Below are 19956 nucleotides of genomic sequence, written 5' to 3' on the forward strand. Positions count from 1 at the left end.
TGGGCTCAAAGAGTAAACAATTTGTGTTTACCTGTTCCACTTTTATACACCTCTATCATATCCTCCCTCCCCCCCCCCCCCCCCCCCCCCCCCCCCAGTCTTCCCCAAGCTGAAGAGCCCTAACCTAACATTCTGATTATTCTAATTACTATTTTGGCTGCTACCACACACTGAGCTATTATTTGGGTTATTCTTACCCATGTGCATCAGTTTACTTTTGTCCACTTAATTCCATCTACCATTTGTATGCTCACTCTTCCAGTCTCAAGACCCTCCTAGAGTTTCTGCATGCAATTTAATATCTTTGAATAATTTTGTTGTATCTGCAGATCTGAAAATGGTAACAGAGAGCAAATTTATGTTAAAAAGCATTGGTCCTGATATGGATTTCTACGATATTCCACTATTTGCCATCTTCCACTGATAAAGTGGGCCAATCTTTTATGCAGTTGAAAATCTAACACAAACTTACTCAGCTTGGACTTCAAACTCCTAATGCCATAAGACTTTTGCAGGCACCCTAAGCCAGAGGTAGGCAACTCCGGTCCGAGAGCCGCAGGCAGGTCAGGTTTTCAGGATATCCACAATGAATATGCATGAGATAGATTTGCATACCATGGAGGCAGTGCTTGCAAATCTATCTCCTGCATATTCATTGTGGATATCCTGAAAACCTGACCTGCCTGCGGCTCTCGAGGACCGGGGTTGCCTACCCCTGCCCTAAGCAAATCATGAAGGGCATCGGACAAGAAGGCCAAGCCCATCTCAATCTTCACCACCTCCTAAGGAAAAATCTGCTGGAGACTGAGAATACTGAAACTTGCTAGGGCTGAGCTAGGCTCTTAGTGGTTCTCTCAAGAAACATTGTTCTCAGTCTTCACCTGCTGGAAGGCATGCCCTTCAGTTCTGCTGGGCTGGTCTAGAGGGAAACTATGGAATACATATTGAAAAACATGATTTCTCTATAGACTCCAAATAAGAAACTCCTTAAAAAATACAGATTCCTTCCACAATACCACAAGAGAAAAAGTATGCCCAATTCAGCGAGAATCATCCATGAGAGGTAGACAAACTCTTCATTAAATATTTCCACAAAGTGTAGAATTCAAACACCAAGAAGTCCATACTAGGGTATGCAAAAGCAAGATAACAGGAAAATGATAGCGCCAGTGCTAGAAAATAAAGTCCAAACCAAAAGGACTTCGGGATTACAGTTTATTGTCTATTGAAGGAATTAAAGTTTTAAAATCGAGACCAATGGCAAACTGCTCAAGGATTACTTTGTGTCCATCACCATCTCCGAATTCTATTTTTTCCATCTTGTGGCAACTCTTCTAGGATATGGTACAACACCAGTTCTTCCCAATAATACTCTTGCAAAGTTTAGCCATATTCTTTGCAATAACTATATTTCCTGAAACTACTTATGGAGCTTCAGTTTAGTCAAGACAAATAAGGCAGGGATTGTCTTATGTGTATCTGTAGAAAACCATGAATGTCTGTCAGCACTACAGAAATGAAAAATAGGAGACAAAATGACAGAGAAATGATAGATGCTGATGGCAGGGAGGTTAGTCAATTTGGAATCACTGCTACCCCTTTTCTTCTTCTTTTGGCCTTCATGAATGGGGGAAATGCAAGGGGTGGAAAGGTTTCTTACACAACAGTGACTTCTTTACCTATTCCTTGTATTCCTGGTGTTATAAACACCCTTTAAGGTCAATATGGAGGCAGGGCTGGTCTTTCAAGACTCAACAACAGCTTTCAGCTGGTTATTTCCAAGCCAGAATTTCTGCCCCAGCAAAATCCTTATGGTCCACTGAGATAACTTCTGTTTTTCTATTTGCTTGCAATGTGTTCTGGTTGTTGCATAAACTGTCCAGGAGTACTGGAGGTAGACTCCAGGGAGCCAAACTGTTTCTGGGACTCTGTGATAGCTGAAGGTTATCAGTGCAATGTACATACTTGGCAGTGTCACTGGAGGAGAGCACTCAACATGCTGAAGCCAGAGCAGCTGGACAGTAGAAGAGCACCTTTGGACCTGAGGGGGAGAATGATGCATACATCTATGGAGAATGGCAATATAATTCAAGTACTTCATTACATTTTTTTTTAACCTGGTAGATGTTCTTGGCCGATACTCAAGGAGGAAAGACTGATAAGGAAGTGGCCCCTAAAAGAAAAAATACTCAAGATAATCACTGGTAGAAGCCAGCCAAAAACAAAACCGCCACCCAAACCATCTGAAAACTTTTGGCAAAAACAAACTGCAGCCAAACTCATCGATTGATTTTCAAAGTCTAAACCAAAAACTCAAGTTTGGTTGTGTAAATGTGAATCAGCGAGGGCTACTGGTGATTGTCAGAACTTGCAGTCTGCATCCCTCTACTAAACCCACAGTATCCAAGCCAGAATATAATTAAAACAATGAAAGACTGTATTTTACTTCCAAGTAAAAAAAACAGCCTCCACACATTTGGACTGCAGCTAATAGAACTGAAATTAAAAGCCAGGATACTTTCATATTTGGCTGACTCTGTCCCACACAGAGTGACAGCTGACATCATGATTCCACAGAGAGGCTAAATCCTAAGGAGTTTATCAACTCAAATTTACAGATTTAAATTTCTGCTAAAAATTGGTATCAAAAGCATTTATTTAGAGCACTCTTTACCATATAAACTATTATGTAAAATCATAATTGCATTACTTGAAATCAAAGCAAAAAAAAAAAAAAAAAAATACAAAAAGTAGCCCCCCCCCTCCCCCCAGGACTACCTTATAATCCCTGGTGGTTTAGTGATATCGTCAGGGCAGAAGCGATGCCCAGTCACTCCAGCCATGTTGAGAGCAGAGCTGGGGGAGGGGGGAAGACATGGGCCAAAGAACAAATTTTCAGCTTCCATAGAAAATACATGGTAATTTTTGGCAAAAACTGAAAATTTGGTCAAAACATTAAAGTGACCTTTCAGCTGAAACCAGGCAGAAAGGATTTTTGGCTGGTTTTGGTGCCATAAACAAAAATGAAATTTGGTTGGCCTCTCATCTCTGGTGTGGAGGCGGTGGCCGTGATGGCAAAGGTTTTGGATCAGAACATTCAAATGCTCAATGCAATTTTTTCTTCTGTCAACAACTTGCAGTACAAAGTCTTAACAAAACAAAAACATACTGAGAGAATTTTAAAATACTTTGTGTGTTTTTCAAAATTTAAACTCTGTGATTGATATGTGGCATTACATCCTTATTCTGGAAATCTAAAGAATTGGATTAAAGATAAAAATCAAGATGTTTTATTTTGCCGGATTAGAATTCATTATTACTATTTAGATTTAGTTCATGCCTTTTCAGTAGTAGCTCAAGGCAAACTGCAGTATTTCACTGTTCCCAGAAGGCTTACAGTCTACATCATTGATGCTTGTGATCTTTTAGAGGTTTTGAAAAATTCCAATGATTTCTGTACTATCTATAGCTAGGTCTTTCTATATCCTAAAATAGACACCCAAAAGGCACAGCAGATCAAAATAGGGAGGTGAAGACATTCAGCTGAGTGTCCCTTCAGACACTGTCCTAAATAATGTGGGATGTATCTAACATTTTCAAGAGCCTTCTTACCTTGTCACCCTCTCCAAAGCTACCCTGGCTGTTGAAATAGCCTTTCATATAGATAAGGTAGGTAAGGAAATATTAGAAAACTCTTGTTGAAAGTACATTTTTTTTAACTTTAAAATGTACCAATGTTTCCAGACATGTCTAAAACCATTAAGATTCAGAGAAAAAGCTTAATCTATGTGAAATGAAGTTTCAGATATGGGAGCTGTTTCTTCTTCATGGTACTCTACTAAATGTCAGTTAAGATGCAGAAATTATGTTTATGATGCAAACAAAATAATGTTTTCTGTGCAAGCCAAAGACTGTGACCTGATTTAAATTGCTCAGTTTATTCCCCTCTTCTAGGAATTTTGCATGCTATTAACATGCTCCTTGTTTGTAGTACAATTTGGTGTGTATATAACTTATTTTACCCTTGTACAATGGCATAAATTATACCCAGGAAAACACAAATAAGAGTCTACACTCCGCAAACAAGGAAGCCAAAGAACAATGGGGAGTAGACGAAAATAGCTGGAGGTTCTTTATTAACAATTCTTCAATATGACTCGACACGGACTGCGTTTCAGCAACAGGCCATGCGTCAGGAGTCTATAGTTGTCACACAAGAAATACAGGTCTAGAAACAAACTAGACCTACATATGAACAAACCTTTCCAGGTAGAATAATCAGTCAAATACCGTTCAGAACCCATTTCTCAGCACCACTCCTTTAATGTATGCCGAGTCGCTTTAAGAGGCTTTGCAGTAATGTAGTGATAACCATGCATTAAATGCTTTTTGTGTCAGGGGCCATGGCAGATGTTTGGCAATTAAGATGCTGCATTTACCATGCACCGACTAGTTAACATGGGACTACTTACCATCTCCTATAGAAGATGCTAGGGAATAGAGTGTATAAAACGTCTAAAAAATTGGTGCCAAAACAAAATATGCTTAGGTGTATTCTATAAAGTACACCTAAAATTAAGCGCACTTTTCGGAATATGCCTAAAATTTCTGCGTGGTTTATATATTTAGTAGCGGGCAGTTACACAAGTTCTATAACCACATGCCTAGATTTTAGAAACGACCATGACCTGCCCGTTCCACACCCCCCTTTCAACTATGTGACTTTGAATTTACACACATCATGCTACACAATACACCAAGACAGCTGAGCGCACATATTCTAATGCCAAATAGTGCCAGTTGCGCAACTGGCATTTATCAGTACAGTGTCACGTTAGTGAGGATATGTGAGCCCTTGGGCCGCTGCCGAGGAGCGGCAGTGGCAGGAGAATCACCCCAAAACAAGAGACAAGGCAGAACACAGACAGTCTGATACAACCAGGACTGAAGCTGCAGCTGAAGTAGAGCAAGCTGGAACAGGCAGGGCAGGACACAGTAGAGGCTTCCAGGAAACCAAACAGAGTCTGGGGCAGGCAGCGAGCCGGAGAAGTAATCAGGATACCAGCAGAAGTCAGGGCAGGCAGCGAGCACGAGAAGTAATCAGGATACCAGCAGAAGTCAGGGCAGGCAGCGAGCAGAGAGTAGTCAGGGCACCAGCAGAAGTCAGGGCAGGCAGCGAGCAGAGAGTAGTCAGGGCACCAGCAGAAGTCAGGGCAGGCAGCGAGCAGAGAGTAGTCAGGGCAGGCAGCGAGCAGAGAGTAGTCAGGGCATCAGCAGAAGTCATGGCAGTCAGCGAGCAGAGAGTAGTCAGGGCACCAGCAGAAGTCAGGGCAGGCAGCGAGCAGAGAAGTAAACCAGGGAAACAAGCAGGGCCGGTCCACCACAGGATAAGGAGATCAGGAAGCACTGCAACAACTCTCACTGACGAGAAGTTCATCAGATGACCTCTGTTGCCAAGGCAAAGTAGAAAGTAGCCAGGTGGTTCATAAAGACAACTGACAAGGGAGTTCATCAGGTAAGGGTGCTGCTAAGTTCCAAAAGTCCCTAGCCAGTCTAGAAGGCTGGAAGATCCGGACCGGAATGACTTCTGGAACAGGGGAAACAACAACCAGACAGCCCGCTGCAGCCACCAGGTGGCAAAATGAATGAGCGCATGAGACATGGCCACAATCGTGACACACAGATTGGCTTGTTAACTAATTCAGTTGCGCTATATAGAATCTAGGGGTAAATGTTTCCACATCAGCAAGGAGTACTACGTGTTAATGTGAGTATTAAATGCACAGCCTGCAATACAAAACACTGGTACCTGCCTCAACAGATGCTATGTTACATTTGATGCTACGAGTGATGGTATATCAAGTTTTAATAAAATAATAGTTGTGTGTAAATATATATCTATATATATATATATATATATCTCCTTGGTACATCACCAAAACTGTACCTCAAGTGACTCTCCAATACCATAAAGACTGCAATTTTCTTTTTGTTTCAAATAGGTAAAAATGTATTTACTCTTGGAAGAAAATAAAAAAAGGGGCACTTGTTGGCCAGCCTCTACAACAAGTGCCCCGGCCGGGCGGAACGCCGGCCATCTTGGTGGGCCTGGCGCTCCGAGCATCACCTGGATCATCTGATGTGGAGCGCCGACCATCTTGGCAGGGCCGGTGCTCCGGCAATCGCCCCGACCTTCGCGTCCGAGAGTCAGATTTGCTACCTGCCCTGCCGTCCGGGAACACTGGGTTCTTCGCCCTGCCTCCTGCTCCACAGGATTGCAGCCTCGCAGCCAGACTCCTCCTCCTCCTCTGACAGACCAGCCAACAGGAGGCTTTGCTTGCCAGCTGATTCCTTTGCCCCTGATGGTGAGAGCTATTTCAGGAGCAACTCCTCTCCACTTCTTCGGCTTCTACTTTGGAAGGTTGTACTTAGTGCTCTTAAGTGACTCTCTGCCTGCTGCCTGACCATCGCCTGAATCTGGATTACTCTCTGCCTGCTGCCTGTCTCTATCGCCAGAACCCAGATTACTCTCGGCCTGCTGCCTGTCTCTGACCATCGCCTGAACCCAGATTACTCTCGGCCTGCGGCCGGTCTCAGACCCCTGCCTGCATCCAGAAGTCCAGTCGGCCGGCCGCACCTAGGGGCTCAACCCTTGGGGAATGGCGGTCACCACAGGAGAAGCCTCAGGGTTGCCCGGCTGTCCAGCAGAGCTCGAGTCCTACTCCTCTGTGCTCCGCTCGGCACAAGGACTCATGACCACGACAATAACAGTGCACATGCTTTCATGCCACCGAGGAAAGGATCACGCTCAGAAGCACAGGGTAGTTGGGAGTAGCAGATGCACATGTTGTATAGAAGGAGTAGAAGTGAGTCGACATTTTTACTCTTTTAAAAAGTACAAAGACTAGGACACACTCAATGAAGTTACATGGAAATACTTTTAAAACAAACAGGAGGAAATATTTTTTCACAACAAATAGTTAAGCTCTAGAACTCGCTACCGGAGGATGTGGTAACAATGGTTAGAGCATCTGGGTTAAAAAGAGATTTGGACGGATTCCTGGAGGAAGAGTCCATAGTCTGCTATTGATATAAACACGGGGAAGCTACTGCTTACCCTGGGATTGGTAGCATAGAATATTGCCACTATTTGGATTTCTGCCATGTACTTGTGTCCTGGATTGGCCACTGTTGGGAAAACAGGATATTGGGTTAGATGGACCAGTATGGCTGGCTACACTTATGTTTTCCCTCCCTCATCATTTCTAACAATTTCTTCTGCTAGTATGTGTATTATATGAGGGCAATGTTTCACAAGAGCTGAACCCATAAAAAAATAAAATTTACAGCTAAACAGTTATCAGTACATATTTATGGAGTTTTATCTGTCTGCTGGACCACTAAATACATGGCCCTAAACTCAAATGGATAAACACATGTGGTTGATCACCATTGCTTACCAGATTAATTTAAGCAGAGCCCCAAACACTAAGTTAAACAGAAATTTTTATATCAACTTATATAATATTAAATGCTGAGATTGGTAAATTGGGTATAAAATTTATAATGCAACATATGAATATTAATTCATTTAAGTTTTCTCTTTAGCTATATTATGGAACATGGGGCCCTTTTACTAAGCTGCGGTAAGTGCTAGTGCACGCTTACCACAGCTTAAAATAGCTTAATGCGGGACATGCTCAGGCATCCGACCAGTAAGTTTCAAATCAGAGCGTCCTAATCACACGCAAAAACAAAAGAAAAACATTTATATATATTTTTTGTTGCTGTTGTTGTTGGAGAGGGAGTGTCTTGTGTGGGACCAGGTATATTCTGTAACAATGCACATAGATTTTAGAAATGCCCATGACCTACCTATTCCAAGCCCATAGCCATAACCGCTTTTCAACAATCGCCTATGTTTACTAAGGTGCGCTATAGGCACATAAGCATGGTTAATGCACGTTAATGGTTAACGTGTGTTAAACACTAACATGCCCATAGAAATGTATAGGCGCTTTAGCGTTTAACGCACCCTAATTTTAAAGGCTCATTAAAAATGCCAGCGCACCTTAGTAAACATACTCCTTAGAATTTACGCACAGTTCTACATGTAAATTCTAATTAATGTGTGTCAATTGCTTAATTGGCAATCAGCAGCACTTATTGGCTTGTTAACCAATTGGGTTATGCACATTGTTATGGAATATGCTTCAATTTCCGCACACAAATCTTGGTGCGACATACAGAATCTGGGGGTAGTACTTATCTTTATTCCTTTTACATCTCTTCTTCATTTCTTTTATATTTAAAAGCCAAAGATAAGTCCTACACATACTATAATGCTTGATTGGAGTCATTTGGATCAGTGAAGATTATAAGTACACCCTGTTGCTATCAAGTTGTTTAAGGGGCTCAACGATACCATTCTGATGGATCCAACAACGTTATAATTCTTGTTAAAAATTAGATGGTCAACATTCGCGCATAGCCATTAATGTGAAAAACAGAAAATCGGCCATTTTCAGGCTGCAGTAAAAATGGCTTAGTGTGTGGGAAAAAAACATTTTCTTTTTAGTACCCTCCCTATGGGATTCCTAGAGATTTACATATAGAGGCATCTTACCACAAATTCAAATCTGCCCTAAAGACACTTGTTTAAAATTAGCCTTTCCAGATTACTTGTAGGCCTCTGTTATGCTGGGATCCTGTCTGCACTTCTGTATTACAGTCCTCCCTTTCCCTTTGTTATCTATGTCTTTTCCATAATTAATTGCCAATCCGAATTCCTATTCCTGTATTCCCAAGATGATTTAATAACATTTTTATTGTCATTAAAATATGCTTGTCCCCGAGATCCATTTAAAATTAGGATGTTTATGAGATTCTTAATATAGTTGCTATTTTGTAGTGCAACAAAAGCAGTCTGCATTACACACAAGTACAGTAGGTATTTTATATGACACTGAAACCCTGGGGGTCCCTCTTAATAAAGTGTGTTAAAGGGGCCCTTTTACTAATGCACGGTAAGCCTAATGCAGGCCTACCGCAGGATAGGCTGAGACGTCCTGAAGTAGTTTTGGAAGCAGGTTGCGCTACTCCTGCCGTAAAATTTAAAAAAAAAAACTTTTTGTCACAGGAGGCATGTCTGGGGGTGGAAAGTAGATATGCATGTGCTGATCGGGTAATGTGGGCACAATACTGCGCGCTACCTGATTAGGAGGACTGCGGAAGCCCTTACCACCTTCTAAATAAGCGACAGTAAAGGCTCCCACGATAATGGGGAAATTAGTGCATGGACATTAACCCCCCCCCCCCCCCCAAGACCATGGCATATTTCAGCCATGCTAGAAAGTGCCCAAAGTGCAAAGCAAACCCATGCACTAACCACAGCACCAGCCACTTTCTAGCATGTCTTAATAAAAGGACCCCTAAATATGCGGTAGCTACTAGCACACCACAAAGCCCTCTAACATCGTTGCATTTATGTAGTTATCAAATGTTAGACTGCTCATCGTGCTTTTTGTGCCGGGCAGGGCATGGTCATAGAAGGCTTTTTGTAGTTATGTAGTTATTGCATGTTAAACTGCTCATTGTGCTGGACAGGGCATGGTCATGGAAGGCTTTATGTAGTTAGATTGCTGTACTTAGCGTACACACATGTTTAGCATGGACCACTTAGTGCTTCCTAAATAGTAGGTGCTTAATGCCTCCAAATTAACTTCAACCTGTGTACTATGTGCTAACGAGCATTACAAAGTGGAAACTGCAGGTTACATCCAGGGCACACTCCCCACTAGATACTACATTATTTTTGCTCTTGGAACACACTAATTTCCTGCAATAGAGTGAGTTAGGTGCAAAAACCTAACGCACTTTAGTAAAAGGACATCTTATTGTTATAAAGAATACTAGCACTGAGTTTTATTAGTCTTGCACAGCTATGGCCTTACTGATCAGCATTTCAATTACCTTACACTTAACTTTATGAAATAATTAACAGCTGTTCCTTGAGCAACTATAGCTAACAGAAACAGTGACTATATTTACCAATACATAAAGACATTAAAATGTAATTTAAAGGACAAATGTTCTGAACTTTCCCTTTGAAACACTGGTAACATAGAGGCTCATTTTCAAAGCACTTAGCCTCCCAAAGTTCCATAGAAACCTATGGAACTTAGCCTCCCAAAGTGCTTTGAAAATATGCCTCATAGTAACATAGTAGATGACGGCAGAAAAAGACCTGCAAGGTCCATCCAGTCTGCCCAACAAGATAACTCATATGTGCTACTTTTTGTGTATACCCTACTTTGATTTGTACCTGTGCTCTTCAGGGCACAGACCGTATAAGTCTGCCCAGCACTATCCCCGCCTCCCAACCACCAGCCCGAATAGGAAAAAAAAGGTCTTAGCAAAATCAGGCCCAAAACAAATCTGTAAATACTGAATTCACCATAAATGATATAATACCACTATTTCCCATTAAAATTGATCTTAATTGTACATTTCCCTTTAAAATGAAAATAGTTCCATATGCATAGGACATTACCACTTTTCACTGTAAAGGCAGAATACCTCCTCCCCAGATCATACATCTGGTCCAATTTATTACTATTATTAACATTCCTGTCTTGCTTTGCTAACTAGCACAATGGTTTGCCACATTTTAAATAACTCTTAACTACATTTATATGTATGTGATTCTTAATATATCGCCTTTCTGTGGTACAACCAAAGTGGTTGACGTATTACATACACAGATACAGTAGAAATTTTGTGATATATGAACAGATTGATCTACCAAAGGGTTCCTTCCATTTAGCAATTATGGGAATAAGCTTACTACATAGGGCTTTAAATCATGCCACAGAAAAGCTCCCAAAAACAAACTATCAATATACAACATATCAAGCTGTTTAAGAGCCGAAGTATATTATTTTGATGGCTCCAACAATGTTATAATTCTTGTTAAAAACATACATAAAAACCTTCCTCTACCTCATGAACCCTATTCACAACATCTCTTTTTCATTCAAGCACCACAATTTCTCATAAAATATGTAGTAATCATTACCACCCAAATAGCAGATCAGAAATGTTTGGTGGTTTATGGTTTATTATCAGTATATGTGACAGATTACGTCAAAGTGGCACTATACTTATCAATTTACACAAACTCTACATCATGGTTGATGGACAGAGGGTGGTGATGAATGGAATTCGCTCGGAGGGGAAGGTGAGTAGTGGAGTGCCTCAGGGATCGGTGCTGGGACCGATTCTGTTCAATATAGTCTAACCGAAGGGTTAGAAGGTAAAGTTTGCCGTTTTGCAGACGATACTAAGATTTGTAACAGAGTGGACACCGAGGAGGGAGTGGAAAACATGAAAAAGGATCTGTGGAAACTAGAAGAATGGTCTAAGGTTTGGCAATTAAAATTCAATGCGAAGAAATGCAAAGTGATGCACTTAGGGAGTAGACATCCACGGGAGAAGTATGTGTTAGGCGGGGAGAGTCTGATAGTTACGGACAGGGAGAGGGATCTTGGGGTGATAGTATCTGAGGATCTGAAGGCGACGAAACAGTGTGACAAGGCGGTGGCCATAGCCAGAAGGTTGCTAGGCTGTATAGAGAGAGGTGTGACCAGCAGAAGAAAAGAGGTGTTGATGCCCCTGTATAAGTCGTTGGTGAAGCCCCACCTGGAGTATTGTCTTCAGTTCTGGAGGCCGTACCTTGCTAAGGATGTAAAAAAAATGGAAGCAGTGCAAAGAAAAGCTACGAGAATGGTATGGGATTTGCGTTAGAAGATGTATGAGGAGAGACTTGCGGACCTGAACATGTATACCCTGGAGGAAAGGAGAAACAGGGGCGATATGATACAGACGTTCAAATATTTGAAAGGTATTAATCCGCAAACGAACCTTTTCCGGAGATGGCAGGGTGGTAGAACGAGATGACATGATATGAGAGTGAAGGGGGACAGACTCAAGAAAAAGTCAGGAAGTATTTTTTCATAGAGAGAGTGGTAGATATTTGGAATGCCCTCCCCCGGGAGGTGGTGGAGATGAAAACGGTAGTGTGGGATAAACATAAATGAATCCTGTGCAGAAGGAATGGATCCTCAGAAGCTTAGCCGAGATTGGGAGGCGGGGCTGGTGTTTGGGTGGTGGGGCTAGTTCTGGGCAAGACTCCTATGGTCTGTGTCCTGAAAATGGCAGATACAAATCAAGGTAAGGTATACACAAGAAGTAGCACATATGAGTTTATCTTGCTGGGCAGACTAGATGGACCGTGCAGATCTTTTTCTGCCATCATCTACTATGTTACTATCATGCTTATTAAATTATTTTATGGGATTTTGTCTACTGGACAGCTAAAACTGGTGGAAATTCAGTTATGCAGCAAAACAGACACCAAACTTATGACTGATAAAAAGACTTCTGTAAACATGCCACATGGAAAATATGCTAACTATAAATAATCTCATTCAAAAATAAATCAGGGCTCAACAGAAGTACAAGGTAGAATTTTCCACAAAAACAAGCACCAGAAGTCACAGACTGACATTTGAGAAGGAAACAAAAAAGTGGGAGGGTACATTTTACAGTTAGGGCAGTGGATGTCTTAACAGCCTACCATCACTAATGGCAGTTGCAAAAACAGTGACAGAATTCAAGCACACTCAGGACAACCAGGGCTATTGAACTGTGGTACCACATTGTCATGCACTAGCACACATTAATGAGCACTATTTACCACAAATTCCATTTTATACAATAGGACCTATTTGGTATCTGAATTCAAAAGAGCTTGGGGCAAGTCCATAGGACCTCTAAGGGAGTGATAGGGAGAGTAGATGGGCAGACTGGATAGGCTATATGGTCTTTATCTGCCTACATGTTCTATTTATTAACAATGTGTGCTAACACAGTAGTATACTTTAGTAAATAAATCTAACACTTGGTGATATAGTCAAGGGACAAAGCAACTGGCTTACAAATCATACTATGTGCAGAACATAGTAACATATACATAGTAACATAGTAGATGACAGCAGAAAAAGACCTGCACGGTCCATCTAGTCTGCCCACGATAAACTCATGTGTATACCTTACCTTGATTTGTACCTGTCTTTTTCAGGGCACAGACCATATAAGTCTGTGCAGCAGTATTTCCCGCCTCCCAACCACCAGTCCCGCCTCCCATCACCGGCTCCGGCACAGACCCCGTATAAGTCTGCCCTCCCCCATCCTAGCCTCATGAGAAACATTACCCCTAGATAACTAATGTAGTGTCTTCTGCGTCAAAGCAAGCAGATGCTAGTGGGTAGGCTCAATGTATGACATGGTCCTTTATCTGCTAACTGCATTATTTAGTGTTCACAGCCTTCACAATTACTAGTTTTTAATCTCTATTAAGGATTTTCTTCCTTTCAGTTATATATTAATTCTGATTTCATTACAACCTTAAGCAAACAACTTTGATCCCACACATCAAACCAAGAAGCAAACAGACCAGCACAAAATGCTTGACTACTTTAAACATTTACAAACCATAGCAAATTATCATAGCATTCAACTCTGGAGAATATGTTTCACCAATGATGTAGACACAGGGCGGCCTTTGAGGCCTGGTTCTCCCAATTTGGGTTCAGGCCTCCCTAAATTGAGGCGCAATCTGCTGAATTGGCTAGCAGGGGTCCACAGGCCACACCAGCAAAAGCCCTCCTGCTCGCAAAGCCAGGTAGTTAGCACTTTTCCTGGACCGCTGCCAAGTAGATCGCCCTCCCCCCCTGCATATGCTTAGTTTTTGTGAAACTGAGCATGCATGAGGGAGACCCTCCAGGTACATACGCAAAAAACAAGCATGTGCAGGGTGCGGGCCTCCCTCATGCATGCCCAGTTTCATTTAAAAAACAAGCATGTGCACGGAGGGGGTGTTCAGCTGGAATGGCAGCCACCAACTGCCTGGCTTGACAAGGAGGGCTTCTGCTGGCAGGGCTTGGATAATCTAGCCAGTTTAGGAATGTGAATGTGGCAAAATTTTGCCCCCCCCCCCCCCACCTCCCCTTCCTATATCTGAGGTCTGCATACGTTTTCTGAGGCCTGCAAACTTTTAAAATAATTTAAAGTATTAATACTTAAAAAGAAAAAGGGAAAATAAGGCAATATAACATGTTGTACTATGTAAACCGCATTGAACCTGCTAATGAGTGGGAAAGTGCGGGGTATAAGCGTTACAAATAATAATAATATATATTTCTAATGGACCAACTTACTACATTTTTTACCAGCTTTCAGAAGGCTAAACCGCCTTCTCCATGTCAAAACAAGCTAGACAAAATATGTTAAGTTAGTCCAACTAAAGTTATCATCTTACTTTCCATGTTTGTTAACCTTTTATAGGATCTTGCCAGGTACTTGTAATCTGGATTGGGCTTAATGGACCTTCGGTCTGTCCCACTAAGGCAATACTTATGCACTTTATCCAAAATAATTTCATGCATTTATTATGTAACTGTAATTAACCTGTGATCTGAAAAGTGTAAATTGTCAGGACTAGAAGCACAGCATACTTTTAACTACTCGTTTCACGCCATAAAGTAGGGAATTTATTACCAAAACCTTAACTAGTGCGTCAATAGGCACTTTCCATACATAAAAACAAGTTAAACAAAACAAAGTTAATGTTGCATTGCCTAGTCACTAAAGTTTCCTTTTGTGGAATGGAAATCGTCAAACTGCAAGAGTCCAGCTATAGTCCATAAAATCCTCAAAACAAACATAAAAGGTAAACAAAAACATTTCCTTTCGTACATACACAACGTAGAACGAAAACCTGCTGCATCCACACATAGTTATCACAAACGAAACGTGCTCATACGCAAAAAGAACCTGCAGGGGGAGAGGAAGGGGCTCACCTCTGTCACCATAAACAAAACGACCCCAGCCCCGAGAGCTGCCCAACCCACTGGAAACAGGAAGGCGGAAGAGGCTGGAGCCATTCCCACCTCTTCAATACCTGTTTTTCTGAAGCGAAGCTCAAGCTCGGTCCCAAACAAACGTGAGAACTTCTTGTAAAGCATCTGAATCCGGGGCGGGACGAATCCGGTCGTCAGGCCGCCCGCTGCCACCTGACATCCAACTCCGGGTTCCCTGGTCGATTCCTGCGCTAATGGCGCGCTACCGTCCTCGCCAGCAAATTTTTAGCGTTCCCCTGTCTCTGCTATTATCTTTTTCACCGACCCAACCCGGAGCGCCCCGGCTCCAGTCGAAGATGGCTGCCGAATGAAGCCGCGCGCGCAACTCTCGCCGACTTCGTGCGCCTAGCGCGAGCCCGTAACCAAGCGAGCACTTCTTCTGTGTAGGTAGAAAGAGAGAGCGTGAGCGAGGAAGATTGGCCTCAAAGAGCTCAATAAACCTTCTTGATTGGCCTCCTCGGCTCGCGGTGGAGCACGTGACCAAGAGCAGGGCAATTTCCTGTTTTGATTGAGGAAGCTGGAAGTACTTCCTGTTTACCTGAGGGAAGCGTGCTGGGGCGGATAGTAAATGAGGAGGGTTTTAATGACAGAAGACGGCATGATGTCAAATGGGTGAAGCCAACCTCTCTCCCTCCCTGCTTAGCCGCCATCTTGGGAAGAACAAAACAAACTGTCAGCTGCTGTATCTACGACCACGTTATTACAGTTCATTGTTATTTTATTTCTGTTTTACTTAGACACATGCCGGCTTGTGCAGCATATGGATGTACACAGAGGAAGTATCACAACGGAATAACCTTTCACCGGTTAGAATAGTCCTAAATCGTAATCAGTGTGTCATTTCGAGGGACTGGTTAAAAGGCAATTTTTTTCACCTAGTAAAGGGCCACCAAAACAGACATCATGTTTTTATTTTTAACTACAAAGGTTGTTTTAAACCTTAATTAGGTTGAAACCTGGGAGTATTTACAAATCTTTTTTTTTCCTTGCCTAGATCAAAAGTGAAAAATGGTATGTGGGAACATTCTCCTTTTGTTTTGTGGAATGCAGTGGTATATTATAAAATGCAATTGATATTTTTTATAACTGCTATTTAAAAGAGAGGTACTGAATAATGAAGGAAGCACTACCTTCATGTATAAGTCCACAGTCTAAACAGGGCTGCCGAGAGGAGGGGCAAAATTCCCTGGGCCTGGTCTGCCTGCTTCAGGGTCTGTTCCCCCCTGCTCCTGCATGCCGCCCAGGACATGGATAATTGCATTAGCATGATATTGCATTAATGCAATCATCCGGGTCCTGACTTCCGGCACAGGCAGAAGCAAGCACACAGGAAGCGGCTTGCCGGCCCTCCCCCCCACCCTCGGAGGCAAAGACAGTAAGATAAAGGTGCGGGAACAGTGGTGTGAGTGAAGGGAGGGAGGCTTGCAGCAGTCCAGTTCTGCCCCGGGCCCGGCTATGTCTCTTGGTGGCCCTGAGTCTAAATGTTCCAGTTCTGTAACTGTTGTATATATTTATTTCTTCTTAAAGTCTGTTTGGATATAAATGCAAGCAGCACATTATTAGCTGCCAAGTTCATACAAAGTTCATTATTATCAGTGGAAAATAAATCTGTTGGCTGCCTGTTATGTGAATATTCCATCACTGTTTCATTATTTCTACCAAGTATTACACATTTGGGGTGTTTGCTTAAAACTTTAATGGTTTTAATTTGTTTATGCAGACTTCAAATGCGTGGTTGAACAATTAGGTATAAACTGTGTTGTTTCTGACTTTATTTGGTTTGGACTGCTTTGGATCCTACTGATCTGTGCATCTGCTGTCTGGAATTTTGGAAGATGGAAAACAGGAAATAAAAAATACATTTTGGATGTAATCTGATGAAGGTTTTGGGATGAGAGCAGGCATATAGGTAATACATTCTTTGCTTTTAGCTGTAGATATTTTATAGGAGAGTTAGATGTCATCCTAATTCTTTTTATTATTTCCAGGTCCACATCCTGATGCAGCTGGGGTATATTACCCTGTGAAACATGGTCTGTGTAGGTAGCGGATCTGGAGACCTGTTATAAAAGGTAAGTAATATAATATAAGCAGTGAGAAGAGTAACATGTTTAGATATTACAGAAACAGAGCCTGCATAGAGTTTTTTCAAGACCAATGAAGAGGCAGGCGAGTCATAAGCTGATAGCTCATGTGAAAAGAGTTGCCGCTGATGTCATTGATACACTTTTAAACATGAGCATTGAGCGTTTAAGTGCATTTACTACTATAGCTCTTGGAAATAGGTGTATTTGACCAACTTATTTGATTTAACTGCCTACAGTTAGGCACATTTACATCAGCTATTGAGCTAGCATAAGTTCTCGCAACTAAAGTTAAACTAAACTAAGCTTGAAAAACTTGGACCGGTGAAGAGGCAAGTGGAGATAAGAAAATTTCTGGCTCTTAACAGATGAGTCACCGCTGAGGTCCATAGTATAAGATATGCAAAATTGTCTTATTAAAAATATCAGTATGAAGACATCAGGCGCTGAGCTTTCCTTTAGATTTGTTGATCGTAACTAAAGTTAGGCATGTAAATGCAGACTTATGGTAGTATTTGTGTGCATAACTGCTGTTATAGAATTTGCAGTTAGCACACATTTATTTTTATTTATTTTATTTCTGCATTTATATCCCACATTTTCAAATTGATATTGTTTCAATGTGGCTTACAAACCAAACAGAGTAGTTACATTTGATAGGAAGATCTGTGTCGGTGATAGGACAGAGAGGTGGAATACAGATTAGAGATGAGAATCAAGTTTACAAGGATTTATCTGAGTAACAGGTCTGTTTGGGAGTTCCCCTGAGTCTTCATAGAAGAACTTTTTGTAAAAGAACGTTTTGAGATATTTTTGGAAGTTCAAGTAGTAGGATTTCGGGAGTGTGTTCCAATTCTGTGTGTATAGATATGTGACGCATCATCCCAGCACCTAACTTTAGGTGATCTATAGAGAATTACCCCAAAATGGGATTGTTGGAAGCACTGACTGCAGCTCAGGACTATACCTCCCAAGTGAACACCTTTCCCCTAGTCCAGCAACTGACCCATGTTTTAACTGTGAATACCCAGGACGCTTTTACAAGGAGTGCCCTTTTATGGAACACAATTATGGTTGTGGGAGGCAGGGGAGAGAGTCCAGTTGGTAATTCTGGTCCACTGGAGTTCCTTTGCTCGAGACTCTAAGAGGCTCGGGCAGCTCCCATATTTTATTCTGCACCACACTTGTGAAATCACAGCTCTGGTGTGATTCTCAGCCCATGCAGGTCCAGTGTATGGGGTGGTACTCACGCGTACCCTTGCAGCTGAATGAATAGAGAGGATTCAAAGTCAAATGAGAACGGCCATAGGTGAGAGACCTTCTGTTTTGACTAGTGGTGGCTCATGGTTGATTAGATGTTGAGATGCTGATTCAAAGACAGAATAATTAGATTCTTACTAGGGCAATATTCAAGGAAACAAAAGAACCCAAGTTCTTCCCTCCAGGTGAGATATTCCTGTAAAAGGCAGGTCCCAAAACTGGGAAGGAGCACTGATCTTGATCTGGTGGCCTAAGGATTCTTAGATACCATTCTCCTAGGAAATAATACTTGGTCTCCCAGGGATTGCTTTCCAGCCAACTCTTTGCTGGCTGTGTCAGGTGCCATTTAGTGATATGCTCACTGGCCTAGCAGAAACCATCCCAGATTGGTTGGGGTGCTTCTTCCTCACCTCTAGCCCTGCTCCCTGCTGGGTCATTGTTTCTTTGCTTGATACCTATGTTCCTGGATCTCTGTACCTGGTCTTGTCTGCTGTGTGTTCTCATTTTGACTTCTCAGCAGTAGAACCATGAGACCACTGCTAGGAGTCGCTGCTACCATTTTGAACCCTATGCTGGCAGGAACAGGAGCAACTGGGGATCACTTCTGCCTCAGAACCCCCCCTAGATCACCAGGATTTGCAAAAGATGTATGTGGAAGGTGGGGATCTTCAGGGAGGGGCTCCATAGGGAGGTATGTTCAGGGGACGGAAGAGCAAGATCTACTCCGACCTCTTTAAGCATTGGGCCACGGGTTAGTGGTCTGATTCTCCAAGACAGGAAATATAATGCCGGATAACTTTCCTATGAGGAAAGGCTAAAGAAATTAGGGCTGTTCAGCTTGGAGAAGAGACAGCTGAAGGGAGATGTGATAGAGATCTATGAAATACTGAATGGAGTGGAATGGGTTGAGGTAAATCGCTTGTTTGCTCCTTCTAAAAATACATGGATTAAGGGCCTATAATGAAGTTACTAAGTAGTAAATTTTAAAACAAATTAGAGAAAAAGCGGCTGAGGGGTGATATGATAGAAGTCTACAAGATAATGAGCAGAGTAGAGCGGACAGATGTGAAGCGTTTGTTTACACTTTCAAAAAATAATAGAACCAGGGGGCACAAGATAAAGCTAGAATATGGTAGATTTAAAACAAATAGGAGAAAGTTTTTCTTTACTCAGCGTGTAGTTGGACTCTGGAACTCGTTACCGGAGAATATAGTGACAGCAGCTGGCTTTAAGGAGTTTAAGGGGGGTTTGGACAAATTCCTGAAGGAAGAGTCCATTGAACATTATTAATTTTTTTTTTTGGGGGGTGCCGGGTTCTTGAAGCCTGGATTGGCCACTGTCGGAGACAGGATGCTGGGCTTGATGGACCCTTGGTCTTTTCCCAGTATGGTGGTGCTTATGTGCTTATATATGTTCGTCCACAGAGCTGGTAGGCAGATGGGGACTGGGTCGCAGAGGGGGGACTCAGATGGGAGAAGGGGACTGGGTGGGGGGCTCAGATGGGAGTAGGGGACTGGGACGGGGGGGCTCAGGTGGGAGACCTTAAATGCCACTCTCTCCTCTGCACTGGACACCCTTGCACCATCCATCTCCCATCCCACAAGGCGTACTAATCCCCAGCCCTGGCTGAC

At 42.3% G+C, this 19956-nt stretch overlaps 1 protein-coding gene across 2 annotated transcripts in view; it reads right to left on the bottom strand.

Annotated features, from left to right (window-relative positions):
- The window catches only part of CNOT6 (CCR4-NOT transcription complex subunit 6), a 119444-nt gene extending 104017 nt beyond the window's left edge, over positions 1 to 15427 (bottom strand). For both annotated transcript variants that reach the window (XM_030210959.1, XM_030210958.1), the window contains exon 1: positions 15023 to 15427. In XM_030210959.1, coding sequence (XP_030066819.1) covers positions 15023 to 15086 — 64 coding nt within the window. In that variant the 5' untranslated portion in view covers positions 15087 to 15427. The remainder of the gene's footprint in view (positions 1 to 15022) is intronic.
- Positions 15428 to 19956: the final 4529 nt, after the last annotated feature.

The sequence above is a fragment of the Microcaecilia unicolor genome, chromosome 8, assembly GCF_901765095.1.
Source record: "Microcaecilia unicolor chromosome 8, aMicUni1.1, whole genome shotgun sequence".
Taxonomy (NCBI): domain Eukaryota; kingdom Metazoa; phylum Chordata; class Amphibia; order Gymnophiona; family Siphonopidae; genus Microcaecilia; species Microcaecilia unicolor.